This window comes from Lontra canadensis, unplaced genomic scaffold, assembly GCF_010015895.1.
Source record: "Lontra canadensis isolate GAN:19392208 unplaced genomic scaffold, GSC_riverotter_1.0 scaffold188, whole genome shotgun sequence".
In the NCBI taxonomy this organism is placed as follows: domain Eukaryota; kingdom Metazoa; phylum Chordata; class Mammalia; order Carnivora; family Mustelidae; genus Lontra; species Lontra canadensis.
The window spans coordinates 309281-324709 of record NW_022631182.1 but is presented as its reverse complement, the minus strand read 5'-3'; the positions used below and the strand labels follow the sequence as shown (position 1 = coordinate 324709).

Here is a 15429-nt window from a genome sequence, read left to right as displayed (position 1 = left end):
CAGTCACAAGTCTGAGTGCTACTGCCAGCACCAAACTGATTTGCACGGGAACTGGAGTGCTTTCAAGGCAAGCAAGCGTCATTGCTTTGACATTAGCGAAATACTGACGCTACGTAAAAGGTAACGAGTTCTGAGGGAAGAACAGAAAGAAGGATGTGACTATAAGTGTTCTGGTTCAAAAATACCAAAATGTACGAGAACACGTCCAATGGCATAATTACAGCTAATGAAAGTTAAGTTATTTCAAGGCATGCATGGGCATAGCTATTATTAATCTAACAGAGAGGCTCAAATTAAATATTAAGTACATTTTTTTCCTCTGGAAAAAACAGTCTATTTCCCTTAAGTGTGAGACTCCAGTAATTTCCTTCCTGATTCTGTGATAAAATGGAGGAAATTCACCAGAACAGCAGGACCACAAGGGACTCCTCCTGCAGCCTCGTCACACTGGGAGAGCGGACCCTGCCAATGACACCACTTTCCCTTAGGGCTGAGAGGGGCCAAGAGCATCTCTTCTAGACACGGGGACACTGGGTTTTCTACCACGTGCTTGCATATGATGTGAAAAGATGGTCATCACAGTACTGTATGTAATGGCTGAAGATTGGTTACAAATCCATAAAAAGGTAGCAGATGATATGTATTATGATATATTTACACAATATAATACTATCAGCAAGAATGAGGTTGAGTCATCCGAAATGAGGTGGGATGATATCCAAGATACACTATTCACAGAAAAAAGGCTGGAGCAAAGCAGTGGTTGAAGAATACGATAAGGAGGGAGGAAGGAAAGACGCATGCACATGCTTAGCTGGGCACAGATTAAATTTTAGAAGTGAAAGTGAGAATCTGGTAACGCTGACCGCCTTCCGGGACAGAAATCAAGCCATGAGGGGCCCAGAGGTGGAAGAAAGAGTTATTTTTCACGGTACACCCTTTTGAATATATCATCTACTTAAACTTCTCTAATGAGAAAGGACAAAAGAAAAAGCCCGTACATTTCAGGCCGCTCCTCTTGTTTCATTTCACCAATCAATAGAGATGTAAAAAGGACTCTTCCCACAAAAAGAGAAACAGCTGTTTAGTAGGAAAGGACGGTGGGATTCTGAGGGCTTTTTCCCTCTAGAGAAATAATCGAACACTGGTCTAGCAAGAAAAAGCACTATAAATCAAAGAAAAACTCAAACACATACCTCACTGCTCTAAAATAAGAGACTGACAGCCTTCAGGTTGCAGTCTTATGGAGAAGACTGGGTGATTCGGGCTGAGGGGGAGTGAAGATGGTTATACCTGGTCACACTGGACTTCAGAGGCATCGATCAAAAAGTGAACTCCTGGCCCAGCAATTCTGTACATAAGAATCTGTCCCACTAGGTCAAAGTGTGCAAGCTACAAATATGCTGATGACGTTCACTTGCAGAATTATTTATAAAATAGGAAAGAGATGTCCAACACTAAGGGTTAAATTATGGGATGCATCCATCCAGCAGAAGGCTCTGGAGCCATTAACAATGATGACCTTGTCCTGCAATGGACATGGTAATGGTGGTTTCCTCTGTCGGAGGGAATTAAGGTGATTTGAATTTTGTTCCTCATAGCTTCCTGTTGCCTACTTCCACACATGTGTACATAAAAAACAGAACTACCTTGCTTAGTAGCCCAAACGAATAGTGCTGTGGGGGAAAAAGACGTCACATTCCCCAGGGGACCACGACACCAGTTTCCTACAACCTAAGCCACGTGTGCCCCACATGCACCTTTACGAGACCCCCCCCTTGCGGGACACAATCTGGCCTGGCTAGCTCACACACTGTAGGATATCACCAAGTTACCTCATCACACACATTTGCTGAACATGGCTTGAAACATTAACTCTGAGAGAACAGTTCTAGGAGATGCACAAGTCAGAGGATCAAGAGGTACTAAATTAAGCCCTTATGTGGCTTTTCAAAGGCATATTTTACTTCTCCCAAGTCTCCTCTTGTTCAAAACCATTTAGGTCCATGTCTTTAGAGTATCCAGATCAGTGGTTCTCAACAGAGAGGGAGAGGAGTGATCTGCCCCTCCCAGCGCATGTCTGGCAGTATCGGAAGACAATTCTGGTTGTCATCACGGCTGTGGGGGTGGGGGGGCCACTGGCGATTAGTGCGTGGAGGCCAGGCACCTGCGAAACACCCTACGGGGCACAGGACAGCTCTGCACGGCAAAGAAAGTGTCCACGTGTCACAGCAAAGAAAGTGTCCACGTGTCCCAGCCCAAAGTGTCCACGTTGCCAAGCTGAAGAAACTGATCCAGATGAAAATGCAGCAGAGAAATGAAAGGTCTGGTTAGCAGAGTGGCTCATAATGCCTCAGCCCTGCCTCCACTCAATCCCACCAGCAGCCTGGAATCCTGTGAAGTCAACATCTCAGACGAGAGGGGCTTCGGGACACCTCCATAAACAGTAGGCTATGTTCACGGTCCTATCCTTCAGCATGTTAACTCATCCAAGTTCTGTAGTAAGTGCAGAATCATCTAAATTAGGTAACAGCTAAAAGATTGGTCTTAAAATGTATCCATTTGAAATATACCCACAATATTAAAGATGTAAAAGGTCTGGCCTAGAAGTGTTATGTTTCAGAAAAAAGTATGTACTCCAGCTTGCCCAGCCAGCGACTGGTTGGGTCAGTCGGTTAAGTGTCTGCCTTCGGCTTAGGTCATGATCCCAGGATCCTGGGATCGAGCCCCATGTCGGGCCCCGCATCCGGCTCTCTGCTCAGTGGACAGCCTGCTTCTCTCTTTCCTTCTGCCCCTCCCCCTACCTGTGCTCCCTTGCTCTCTCTCTCTCTCAAATAGATAAAATCTTTTAAAGAAAAGCTTTCCTCTGCACCTGTAGTGATATACCCTACTTACTGCACAGCTGCTTCTGAGCAATCAGGGGCACAGATTTAATTCTAGGTATGGCTGTAATACTAGAACCACGGTAAGAAGATCTGTTAATATTTCTTTTTTTTCTTTTTTTTTTTTTTTTGAAGATTTTATTATTTATGTGACAGAGAGAGACCCAGAGAGAAAGGGAACACAAGCAGGGGGAGTGGGAGAGGAAGAAGCAGGCTTACCAAGCAGGGAGCCTGACATCGGGCTCGATCCCAAGACCCCAGGATCACAACCTGAGCCAAAGACAGATGCCCAATGACTGAACTACCCAGGCGCCCCCTTTTTCATTTTTTAAATATTTTTAAAATTTATTAGACAGAGAGAGAGAGCACAAGCAGGGGGAGAGGCAGACGGAGAGGGAGAGAGAGAAGCAGACCCTCCGCTGAGCAGAGAGCCCGATGTGGGACTTGATCCCAGGATCCTAGGATCATGACCCAAGCCAAAGGCAGATACCCAACTAACTGAGCCACCCAGGCGCCCTGAACATTAACATTTTTCAAAAGGAAACATATTGAAGCCTCTTAAAAGGACCGCCACTCTGAGAAAAACATTTCATTTCAGTGTGTCCATAAATATTTATAGGTAATGTGAGCAGAGAATCAAGGATTTTAAGTAAAGGACTTTTAAATCTGGAGCACAGAACGTAATCCTGCTTTGGAAGACGTATCATGTTACTTGTTATTCCTAAAACAAAAGAAAACAAAACCTGAAATGAGTAGACAATTGTGCTTTACAGGGGAGTTGGAAAAATTAATTTTCAGATGTTAATAAGCTTCACCAACACTTAGCATATTTGTTTTCCCTAGTTGATGTACAACGTAGAGCTTCTTTCAAGCAACAAAAGGTGCAGTTTGAAAGTGTGGCACAACACAAAGGCTGCTTTAAGAAAGCACACGATAAACACGGACTTTTGTTTGCTCAGTCTACATAAACCAAAGTAGATTCTCCCGAAGGCATCTGTGAGAGGTTTCTATCTGGCTCTGAGAAAAAGCGACTTTCCTAATTGTACTAGTGTTCCCCGATATTAAGAAAAAGCTCACCATAAAAAGACGGAAGGCAGTCTGGGGGCCTTCGCACTGTCTGGGGTGGGATGTGGGAAAAGAACACTCAGATACAGATGAGAAGCTAGGCGAGGTCCACGCCGCTGCCTGCTCTGAAGGCTCGACCCACCGAAGCACTTAGGCCCCAACTGAGCCCACCAGAGGAAGGGCTGTGGGTGGCTGAGCCTCTCAATGACCAAACAGGCTTAGGGAGCCCCAGGAAAAGCATCAGCTTACGAGGTATGCCTCAGCTTTGTGGGGCTTCTTTCTGCTTCCTGACGGCCTGGTTCCAAGTCTGTAGGACTCACCTCCCTTGGTTCTCAGCACCATGAGAACTCTGCCCCCACAGAGACTGAGAAGACAGTTCCTTAGCAGGAAGTTAGGAAGAAAAACAAGTCTGGCGCTGAAGCCCGACACAATGACAGCTGGAGTCCACGCTAAGTCATGTCCATGGCCCGCAGCCCCTCACCTCGGATGGAAGCCCTTGCTCTCCTTGACCCCCTTGCCAGCCTGAGCAAGATACGGTGAGCCCTCAATGCTGAGTGGCCTCAAGCTCCACACCTGTTCTCCACAGGACTCACCTTGAGGAGGGGCATAGCTGCACGACAGCGGGCGGTCTTAATGTTCTTGAGGAAGTGAGACTCATCCTGGAAAGAAAGGGTCACACAGGTGAACAAGGCCAAATCCCGAGCGGATGATGGAGCCGGAGCCCACATTAACCTTGACCCTGACACGGCACCACACTGGGGACAGCTCCCTTGGTTCCTCATTCAAGGAGAGCGTTGTGGGCCTCAGTTAAGGACCCAGGTTCTGGTGCCGCTTCCCCACTTTATTCCGGGCAAGTCGCTCCATCTCTGGGGCCTCTGGCCAAGTGGGAAGCGGGGTTAGTGACTCTGCCCAGCCCACCTCGCAGGCAGCGCTCAACGGGAACTGCTGAGAGATGGTTTGCTGCTTAGTTAAGAAACGCCTCGCGTCTGCACAGCACGACGCCAGAGTGGGCCCACTGCGTGCCTCGCCCTGCTGTGCGGCAGTGGCGCCCAGCTCCTGCCCCCCGGAGCTCACCAGACGCCACAACCGAGCAGACAGCGTTGTAAGTGCCTGTCACTGAGGAAGTGTGAAAAAGTACTGTGGGAACTTGAGGAGGGGGAGGAAACACAACGCCCATCCTTAAGGCACTGTCAGGTTTACCACACGGAGCTTGATTATAAGCAAACTAGAATACAGCATTTTCTCTTTTTTAAAGACTTTTTTTTTTTTTTTTAAGGATTTACTCATTTATTTAGGAAAGAGAGAGAAAGTACATAAGCGGAGGGGAGGGGCTATAGGAGAGGGAGAGAGAAACTCAAGGAGACACCACACTGAGCGTGGAGCCCAATGCGGGGCTCAATCTTGGGACCCTAAGAGCAGACCTGAGCCAAAACCAAGAGTCTGGTGCTTTACCTGTGTCACCCAGATTCCCCAGATACTTTACCTTTTAGTAATCTCTACACCCAACATGGGATGCAAACTCACAATCCTGAGGTAAGACTCATGTGCTCTACCGACTAAGACAGTCAGCCACCCCTGTCATATTTTCCAAAGCCAAATGAGTAATTAACACATTCTTAGTATTTGGGGAAGAAATTTCTATTTTGGTACACATTCAGATTACCTGCTATGGACCTGTGTGTGCTCAGGTACATATGGACCTCTCTACAGTGCCAATTTCTCCATGGATAAAATGGTAAGACACCGCTACCTGACTTACCAGGCTGCCGTAAGTCATAAGGGCTAACACACATAAAGCCCTTAGAACAGTCCTACCACCGAGCCCAGTAAGCACTCAGAGGTATGGGCCACCCTTTGATGGGGACATAGAGGGGATCCTGGCTCTATCTCGAGAGGTGATCTGCAAGAAACCTGCTGTTCCATTTCAGCTATGATGAACCAATATGGTTCTCAAAAGCACAACAGAGAGGAGCGCAAGATGAACCCGCAAATGTCAGAACATCTGTTCCTAGAAACCTGGGGTGTAACATTCGTACTCCTGTCTAACGATGAGCCTGCAAGACAGCCAAGAAGGAAACGGTTTATAGCGAGAAAGAGCAGGAAAGACAGAGGATGGGGAAGGGAATGGACCCTTTTAACCAACGGGCTAAAATGTTGCACTATTATGACTAACCACCGGGAGTGGCTTCCATCTGAATTCTCTTCTAAGAAGTATGACATCTTAGAGCTGACACTTTATTCCTTCCTGTAACATTTCTCTGAAATCAGAAGAGGACAGGGCTCTTAAATAACTGAAGACAAACTAACACGGGTGGTGAGTGGCTTGCCAAAAATCTTCTGGCAGACTGAAGTGTTGAGCCAGACACACATGATGCAGTCCAGCTCTGATCAGTGATGCCCCATCTTGCTGGCCTCACCCCTGTGGGCACATCACGTGAGCGCTCTCACTGTCAGTTCCATCAGTGGTGAAAAGGACACAGTGTCTGCCTCAGGAGCCTCGGGGAAGAGGGGCAATTACGCGTCAAGTACCTGACACAGAAGAACACGCAAGAAATGAAGGCACTGGGGCACCCGGGTGGCTCAGTGGGTAAAGACCCCTGCCTTCGGCTCAGGTCATGATCTCAGGGTCCTGGGATCGAGCCCCACATCGGGCTCTCTGCTCTCCAGGGAGTCTGCTTCCCTCTCTCTCTGCCTGCCTCTCAGCCTACTTGTGATCTCTCTCTGTCAAATAAATAAATAAAATCTTAAAAAAAAAAAAAAGAAATGAGGGCATGATTCTTCCCACACACTCGAGAACCATCACTGCCATCCCGGGATACTGCTTTAAAGGTCTGCATTTCATGTGTATGCGGACATACTCTCAGAGCCACACCTGAATTTATGCCAAACCAGAAACAACTTCCCCAAAGACTCATTACCTTACAGCTGTGAAAACACACAGACATTTAAGTTTGCTTAGGCTAGGAACATAGTGTGGCTCTCACGTCCAAATGACAGCAGATCCCCGAGGACAGCAACTGTGCCTTCTTCCCTCCTCTAAGCTCCCGCAAGACTTGGGCACTAAAATGTATCCTAATGCTCTGCACGCGAGTCAGTCTGTCTACTGGACTGTGGTATCTTGGAGAATGGGGCCCACTCTCCTCCCTCCACACCCTCAGTGCGAAGCTGGTGTTTAGTGTTGGCCGAACCCACGGATGAACGAGCCTCCCGAGAGCCAGCCCCGTGCTGAGAAACCCACAGGCTCTACCGCAATCTTGTTGACTTTTCTGGGCCTCCTAAAAACGCATTCCTTTCCCTCCTTCTAGATAAGACATGCACTACACGTTCTGAGCCTCAGGATTTGGGAAGCCACTGTCAGCAGAGAATTCTATTTTTAAGAGAAGGAAAATACCACGGGCTTTTAAAATTCACAGGTCTGAATAAAGAAGCACCTTACATATTGTCTGGAGGCAGTGGATTCCCGTTTTGCCGAGAGGAAAAACAAAAGTAAACTTCTGAAAATCCTCCACTGGGCTCTGTGGCCCAGAACGTCCGTCAACGGTTAGCTGCTCTGGAGGTGGCAGCTGCACGCCTTTTCCTCATCTTTATTTGTGAGCCCCGTGAATACACTGAGATCTGCCACGTGGCTGGCTCCAGGCCTTTCTGGGCTTTCCTCAGAGAGGACTTGAGGAATGAAAAGCAGGAAAACCAGCTGACTGAAAGAGACGCAATCTCATGTGAGAGCAGAACTTGAGTAAAGCCTACTTAAGAAAAAAACAGACCAAAAACCTGTGGAAAGTTCAGCTGGCCCTTGGACAGCGCAGGGGTTAGGGCTGCTAACCCCCGCCTCCTGCAGTCGAAAGTCAGCATGTATTTCCGACTCCCCCAAAACGTAACTTCTCATCCAGAAGCCTTACTGATAACATGCACAATTAGCACGTATTTTGTATGTTATATGATTACTTACTGTGTTTTTCCAATAAAGCTAGAGAAAAAAGTATTTTCAAAAAACCTAAGAGAAAACACATTTACCGTACTGTGCTGTATTTATTGAAAAAAATTTGCCTATGAGCAGACCCACGCAGTTCAAACCCATGTTGTTCAAGGGTCAGCTGTACTTTTTTTGGCGGGGGAGGGAGGGAGTATCTTTATATTGGCTGGAAAAAAACTTACTGTTTGATCTGAGACACTTGGACAAGAGAGGCCACCGGATGAAGGCAGACGCCCCTAATGTTCAGGCCGGGGCCCAGGGCCCCCAAGTTGACCTCTATCCATGACCTCCTGGCAGGGAGATGGGCTGCAACCCCCCAGCTCAGGCCTAGTAAATATTTGACACTTTCAAAGCGCTCCCCAGGAGATTCTAATATGTAGCCAGGGTTGAGAACTGCTATTTGAGATGAGTAAAATGCCAGTTTCCCACAAAATAAAGACAGTGATTTCTATTCTCCTAGAAACAGAGAGAAGCTCCAGGAGAACACAGACATGAAAGTTCTCGGAGCTTTTAAGAAGAAAGTTTCCCCAGAGATAAAGTACTTAAAGACTGCCAAGTCACTTACAATGATGACAACTTTAAAGGGGGTTTTTAGCTGTTTTTCTAACTTGCTCAGAAGGTCGAAACTGACAATGTTGACCAAGCCAGCCGTCAGGCGATCCTTGCCAGTCACCACGACATTGATGCTGTCCGGGCTCAGAGACGGCAGCCACTGAAGGAAGGCCTGGGGATGACAGGGGAGAAGGAAACTCGGGGATCTGGCCGGCAGCTGCCAGCTGGGACCCCAGCCCACCCATCAGCAGCCCTCTCAGTAGACAATGTTAACGCTTCCCGAAAAACAAACTCAGCACCTTTCTCTCCACACGCCCCTGTATTTGCTGGCACCCTTAGGCCCATAAATTTAACAATCACTTCCACTGCTCTCCCACTCATCCACTCCTTCACGTTCCACTAACACCACACAGCCTGCCTTTGTAAGGAAGCACTTGTTAGCAGTCACTGTGCTGTCTGTGGATTTCAGACCTCGAATATCTAACTAGATGGCAAGTTTCTGCAGCACAAGAATGGACTCTTTCTAGGAGGAATTTTATTTTTTTAAATTATTTTTTAATTAACATATAATGTATTATTAGCCCCAGGGATAGAGGTCTGTGAATCATCAGGCTTACACATTTCATAGCACTCACCATAGCACATACACTCCCCAATGTCCATAACCCAACCACCATATCCCTATCCCCCTGTCCCTAGCAACCCTCAGTTTATTTCATGTAATTAAGAGTCTCTTATGGTTTGTCTCCCTCTCAATCCCATTTTGTTTCATTTGTTCCCTCCATAACCCCCCATGACTCTCCCAACCCTGCCTCCCAAATTCCTCATATCAGAGAGATCACATGATAACTGTCTTTCTCTGATTGACTTACTTCACTCAGCATAATACCCTCTAGTTCCATCCACATTGCTGCAAATGGCAAGATTTTTTGATGGCTGCATAATATTCCATTGTGTATATATACCACATCTTCTTTAACCACTCATCTGTTGATGGATATCTAGGTTCTTTCCATAGTTTGGCTGTTGTAGACACTGCTGCTATAAACATTCAGGTGCATGTGCCCCTTCAGATCACTATGTTTGTATCTTTAGGGTAAATACCCAGTAGTGTGATTACTGGGTCGTAGGGTGGCTCTGTTTTGAACTTTCTGAGAAGCTCCATACTATCTTCCAGAGAGGCTAAGTGGCTGCACCAGCTTTAGGAGGAATTTTATAAAGGAATTTTTAACAGATGCTGGTATATACCAAAGACACTGATAATAACAAAAATATTTATCACCTGCTCTCCTGCAGTCTTGCCATCCCTAGCCCAAGCCAGTGCCTGGAGACAATGGAAGGCCACCAGGTACCTGCATGTCAGTGGCTAGGTCCCTGGGCTGACACTATGGTAATGTTAAGGGCTAGTTCTTCCTCCAGTTTTGGTCCTGCTCTAAGTGACTGCCTGATTCTTTTTTCTTTTTTTTTTGGAGAATTTTTGAGGGTGCTGTGGGAACCTAACCACATCAAATAAATATGTGTTGAACTATTCGTTTCTAGACGCAGTGGTGGAATTCAGGTCACAAGAACAGAAAAAAAAAAAGAGGTATTGCTGTGATGCACATTTTTAAAGTTTTGCTTTCTCTTCAGCTGGAAGGGCATGTCTGGCATTTGGCTGACCAGCAAGAGGCAGAGCTCCCTCTTCTCCACGAGTGGCTCACGGAGGGGAGCTTAGGAAGAAGCCAACGAGTGAGGAAGTGGACGGCTGCCACAAAGAACAGAGAGCTGGGAAAAGCTACGGACGATGAATTAGGTCTCCTCCTTTCTCCACCAGGTTTGCTTCTCTGGGTGTTCATTTCATGGAAGCCCTCTGATCCCTGGATTCATGGAAGACAAAGCTCACAGCCGAGTGCTAACGCAGTGCCCACATCGGGTTCTCCAGCTCTAACGGCACCCGGCTGACAGCGACCATCCTGCCCACGCCACCTTCTCCAGGTGCACAAAACCTAGGCCAACAGCTCAGGAGATGCCCCTTCAAGGTCCGACTACCAGTGAGCCTGCTGCTTCACCTCGGTGAGACTCAGTTTTGTCATCTATAAACGGGGTTGATACCGACTGTATGCAAGCGCACACAGCTGCTATGGGATCCAGGGAGAGACGTAAAGGAGGCAGCCATTTTAAAACCTCTGTGTGGTACTGGCAAGCAGGGGGAGCAGCAGGGACCTGAGAGGTGCTCAGGAAGCATCTGCTGCCAGACGGAGGCAAGTCTGAGCTCCTAACCCCTCTGCTTTCTTCCCTAAGGGTATAACCTGATTCTAGTTCAGAAAACCAAGAGTCTGGCCTCTGAAGGCCACCTCCTCTCCCTTCCTCCTTCAGCTGACACAGGATCTTCTAAAGCTCCCCCAGGCCCTGTCCCCAAATTGTTAGTTGACTGCTTCAACACTGAGGACACTTCCTGGTTAAAATCACAACACAAGGAGGACTGACCTGCTCCCAAGTGAAGCGCACAGATGACGGGACCACCACCAGGAGCGGCCACTCCTTCTGGTAAAAGGCTGCAATACAGATGGCTTGGATGGTCTTCCCCAGGCCCATGTCATCAGCCAGCAGCAGGCGGCCTCTCTTCGCTATGGCAAAACTGAAAGCAGAAGAGGGAAGGACAGGGGCATGGTGCATCTGTCAGGGGTTAACCCGCCATCATGCCACCACGTAAAGCAATAGCACTTGGTGTGGGCCACCGCAGTCCGCAGCACGGGCCCTGCTCCCCGGGAAAGGGAAGACAGGAGCCAGCAGGGGACAGCATGACAGTAAAAAAAAAAAAAATTAAAGAGTCAAAATAGGAACAACGTGGAACAGCGGTCAAAAGGTAGATAGAGGCTCTAGAGGCAAATGGGTCAAGCAAGCCAAGGGAGGGAGCTTCTGAGAGGTGGGCCCCTCAGCCCAGTGCAGGCAAGACCTGGGGGAGTGAGAGAGGAGGAGATTCGGAAGCAGCCCCTAAACAGGGGCCAGGAGAGGTGGCCTTGTTCGCATGAGAGGTATGCCTAGAAAGGAAGGTGGCATCAAAAGCAGGCTTTCTCAAGGTCAGAGAGGACATTTATGCACAGAGGCAAAGGGAAGGAGCTGGCAAAGACAGAGGACACTGCAGAAGAGGACAGGCTGAGGGGAGGACAGCACCAGGGTGTCTGTCTACCAGAGAACACCAGCCTCAGCAGCTTCTCCTCCACCAGCAGCCGCTGGGGCCCCTCCAGCGTGACAGCCCTTGCAGACGCTTTGTGAAGAAGGGCACCTTTTTCCACTCTCTGGGAGCCCGAGTGGCCTGGGGGGGGCATTCCAGCTCCACTGCTTCACAGCTGGGTACCTTCCCACAGGTTACCTCAGCTCCTGGTGCCTCAGTGCCTCAGCCATGAGATGGGAATAAAAGGGCCTGCCCCAGAGACCATGGTCAGGGTTTAACAGAGTTAATGTTTAGGACGCCAACTACAGGGCCTGGCATCATCGTACATGCTGAGAAGTGTTTCTCTTCTAACTACTACCCCACAGAAAGAAAAACAATCAAGATGAACGCTAAAAAGGACTTGCTTGACTCACGAATGAATCAGTGAAAAGGGAAAAGGATCCCAAGTGCCAGATGTCTGGTCTCCTGCTCCAAACACCAGCCCTCTTCCATCTCAATTTCTGAAAAACTGATCATTCGCCCAGAAACCTGAGAATAAGCCAGTCAATGAGCCCTTTTTCTTTCCTCCTCACACAGCCAAGGCAGCAAGTGTAGCCCCTTCTGATCAGCAGAAGCACGGTTGAGAGGAGCTGCAGGGGCCTCTCTGAGCTGTCCGCCCTCTGAAAGCCAGCGCCTGCTCAGCAGAGGCAGCAAAATGAGCAGTGTGTCTGCAGATGGCAGGAGCCAGCCTCCTGGGCTTGGCGGATGACACCCACCACGTCACAGCGCTGCTCTGTCCCCCCAGTGACCACGATGGCCCACCAGGACAGGTAGCAGCCCCTCTGCACCCCCGGCCATGACCACCACATGCCTTCAGTGGCAAGGAAGGGAGCCCAGAGTGGGGCCACCTCGCCTCTCAGACGGGCCCAGCCTCTTCTTGGCGCATGTGCCTTGGTTAAATCTTCTCGACTATATCCAGGATTGACTCGCCACACAGATGGGGGAGCAAGTGTGGAAAGATTCATTTTTTACCCCACTCTTTAGTTTACAGAACTGACGGCCAGGGCGGAGGGGGGCACCTAGGCAACACACCTGAGTACCCTCTGCTTCGGCCATTGGCCGCGTCCCTGTGGTTTGTCCATCCAGGCATTCTCAAAGCAGAACAGACCCTTGAATTTTGTGGTCTTTCTTTTTCCCTGCTTTGAAGTAGCCCAACTAAGAAACAAAGTAGACAAAAAAGAACAAAGGAAATTCCCGCCTCACAGAGAAATAAGCTGAACGCCATTTCCGACAGGGCAGTTGGAGGACCACAGGGGCTATGCTCATCATTAAAAAACGAGGTTTTCAGCTCTAGTTCCACTCTTGGAAGCTCAGTGACTCTGGGCACATGACTGTCATGCTGGGTCTCACCTCACTCATTTGCTCAAAGGGACGTTTTAGACGTTACAGGAACCTGACCTAGATCTTAGAGACTTTACTACATAAATTTAAGGGTGTTTTCCTTATAGCTCTTACAAGACCAACTTGGAACTGCCAGACCTTGTTCTTTAACACCCAAATCCTCCTCTTCAGAGGATGACAGTTAATATCTGGATCTAACTGGAAGTTTCAAAGAAAGGCTGTAAGTACCACAAGGGAAAAGACGGAAGCTGCTGGCCAGGCTCTGGTTCGGGCTCACATCAGGCCTGGGGGCTCCACACAAAGCCTCTTGGAGATGACGGCTTAACTGGCAAGGCAGCACATACACACAGGCCCAGGATCTCTAATGGGGCCCAGAGGAGCTTGGGCACCGGAGACAGAGGCTGCCCATGGGTGGGGGTGGGCAACCTCTCAAGCAAGATGAAGTTGTGCAAAGCGTGTTATCTGAGAAAGATGGAATTGGGAGGGAAAACAAGGGAAAGGGTGTGAACAGAGCTGGGACCACGGGAATGCAGGTATGACTGCCCAAATCTCAGAACAAAACCCTAAGACAGTGGTCAAGATCTTACCAAAACCTAATGAGCAGGCTGCCTGTGGGCAGGCTGTCTTTGTTCACCAGGTCCACAAGGACTTGCTTTCCTTATCCTGGCTTACATCCCCAGCTACACTGCTGAATGACAGATGCTCTTACCATCTCTTTCCTCTCCTTGACCTCCAATGTTTTCACTAGAAGGCAAGTTCAAACCTGTCATTTGGCTTCTCCCGAGAAACTCTGGAAAACGGGACGGGACATGATGTGGGCTTATCTTCTTTTCTGTCTGTAATAAGAACACCCTGACTTTCTTTTGGAAAACCAACACCTTCCACTCTCAGTCCAAGTAACTTGGGGACTGGGGCCCTACCAGCTGGCTCCAGGGATGGGCCTGTCATCCAGTCTCACCAGTAAGACTCCCCAGTCCCCAGGCCACAGTGACTGGTCCTGGCATGGCCACCGGATTCCAGGCCCTTCAGTGTCAGGCCATCAGGAAAGAGAGCTTCCACTGGGTTGCTGTGCCCTAGCCGCCACATCTGAGGAGCACCTGGCTGAGAACAAAGCAAACAAAGGAGAGAGCCAAACTGAGAGTGGGACAGAGAGTTCTGATGAGATCTCTGGAGACCCTTGGTTTTCTACTACGCACACTGAAAAATCTCTTTTCTTGAACCCGTCTTGAGTTGGGTTTCTGCACACCTGCGATCTAGAGTCCTGATTAACTCATGGAATTTGAAATCAATGGTTGTAATCAGGCTTTGCTTACAGCACACCTGGTTGTGCAGTGCCTAGATGCTTCCAGATGTGCATGCAAGATGAGTGTTCTTAAAAGAGAGAGGAGCAGCTGAACCCAGTTTGTGTGAGTCACGAAGTCCAGGAGAGAGGAAGACCCGAGAACCTACTTGACTCCCGCTCTCTGGAAGGGCAGCAGATTGGACACGAGCTTGGGGTCCACTCCAGAAAGGTCTGCCTCAGGGATGGGTTCTGTGAGGCAGGGAGACGTCTTCTCTAGCTGCGATGCGAATGCCAGGGTGAGTGTCTTGGGCAGAGGGTCCAGCTGAACTTGCGGAAGGCAGCGCACGCTCTGGACTAGGAAGGAGGACAGAGGTGTGTGACTTGGAGGTTAATGCCCATGAGAGCGAAGGACCATGAAGGGGCTCTGAGATAGAGCTCAGTGACTGGAATTCTGCTGTGTGTCACCTTCTCAAAACTGTAACTGGAGAAAAAACCGAGGGCTGAGAGTCATATCCTGAGCAAGTACATAATCCTAGAGACCTAATGCTCCCTCTCTACTCCTAGCTCCTGCAAATAAGAGGGCAATCATGAATGTCAGACTGATTTCCTACACTACATGGATGCTGGGAAGTATTGCAAAATGTTTCTGTGACTGATTCTTCTTTGACCTAAAGTAACTTAAAAGATATTATATTAGTATTTCCATTCAAATAAATAAGGTCCCACATTCTTAAAAATCAGTCCTGAAAGACCCATTTAAAAAAAGGCAAGGTATAGAATGAATAAATCTTGTCTTGCTCCCATTCTCTTCATGTTTTCTTTGGGTCTTGATGTTTGAGAATATGAGAACTCGAAGTTACCTGCTGCCAGTGCGCTGTGCTCTGTTCAGAGCAGCTGTTAGGTTTCCAACAAAGATCAGGAGGATAGGAGGGCTATTTACAGACAACAGTAGCAATGTCAAAGCTTACCAAGTGATAAAAATACAAGTGGCCTTGCACCCTGGTGACCCTTTCCCTAAGAGAATGCGGATCTCCCCTTGAGAGAGGGGAGTGTGAGCAGTGACATCAGCGGTGAAGCAGCCGGCAAGTCCCTTGGTCTGGAGATAACCTGACAGCACCCCACCCGTCCTCAAAAACAGGTGTTG

General features: G+C 48.5%; 1 protein-coding gene across 2 annotated transcripts in view; it reads right to left on the bottom strand.

Annotated features, from left to right (window-relative positions):
- The window catches only part of SMARCAL1 (SWI/SNF related, matrix associated, actin dependent regulator of chromatin, subfamily a like 1), a 58792-nt gene that overhangs the window by 29851 nt on the left and 13512 nt on the right, over positions 1-15429 (bottom strand). For both annotated transcript variants that reach the window (XM_032847442.1, XM_032847443.1), the window contains exons 7-10: positions 14453-14639; positions 10936-11086; positions 8483-8641; positions 4541-4606 (exon numbers count right to left, since the gene is read on the bottom strand). In XM_032847442.1, the coding sequence (XP_032703333.1) occupies positions 4541-4606; positions 8483-8641; positions 10936-11086; positions 14453-14639 (563 nt within the window). The remainder of the gene's footprint in view (positions 1-4540; positions 4607-8482; positions 8642-10935; positions 11087-14452; positions 14640-15429) is intronic.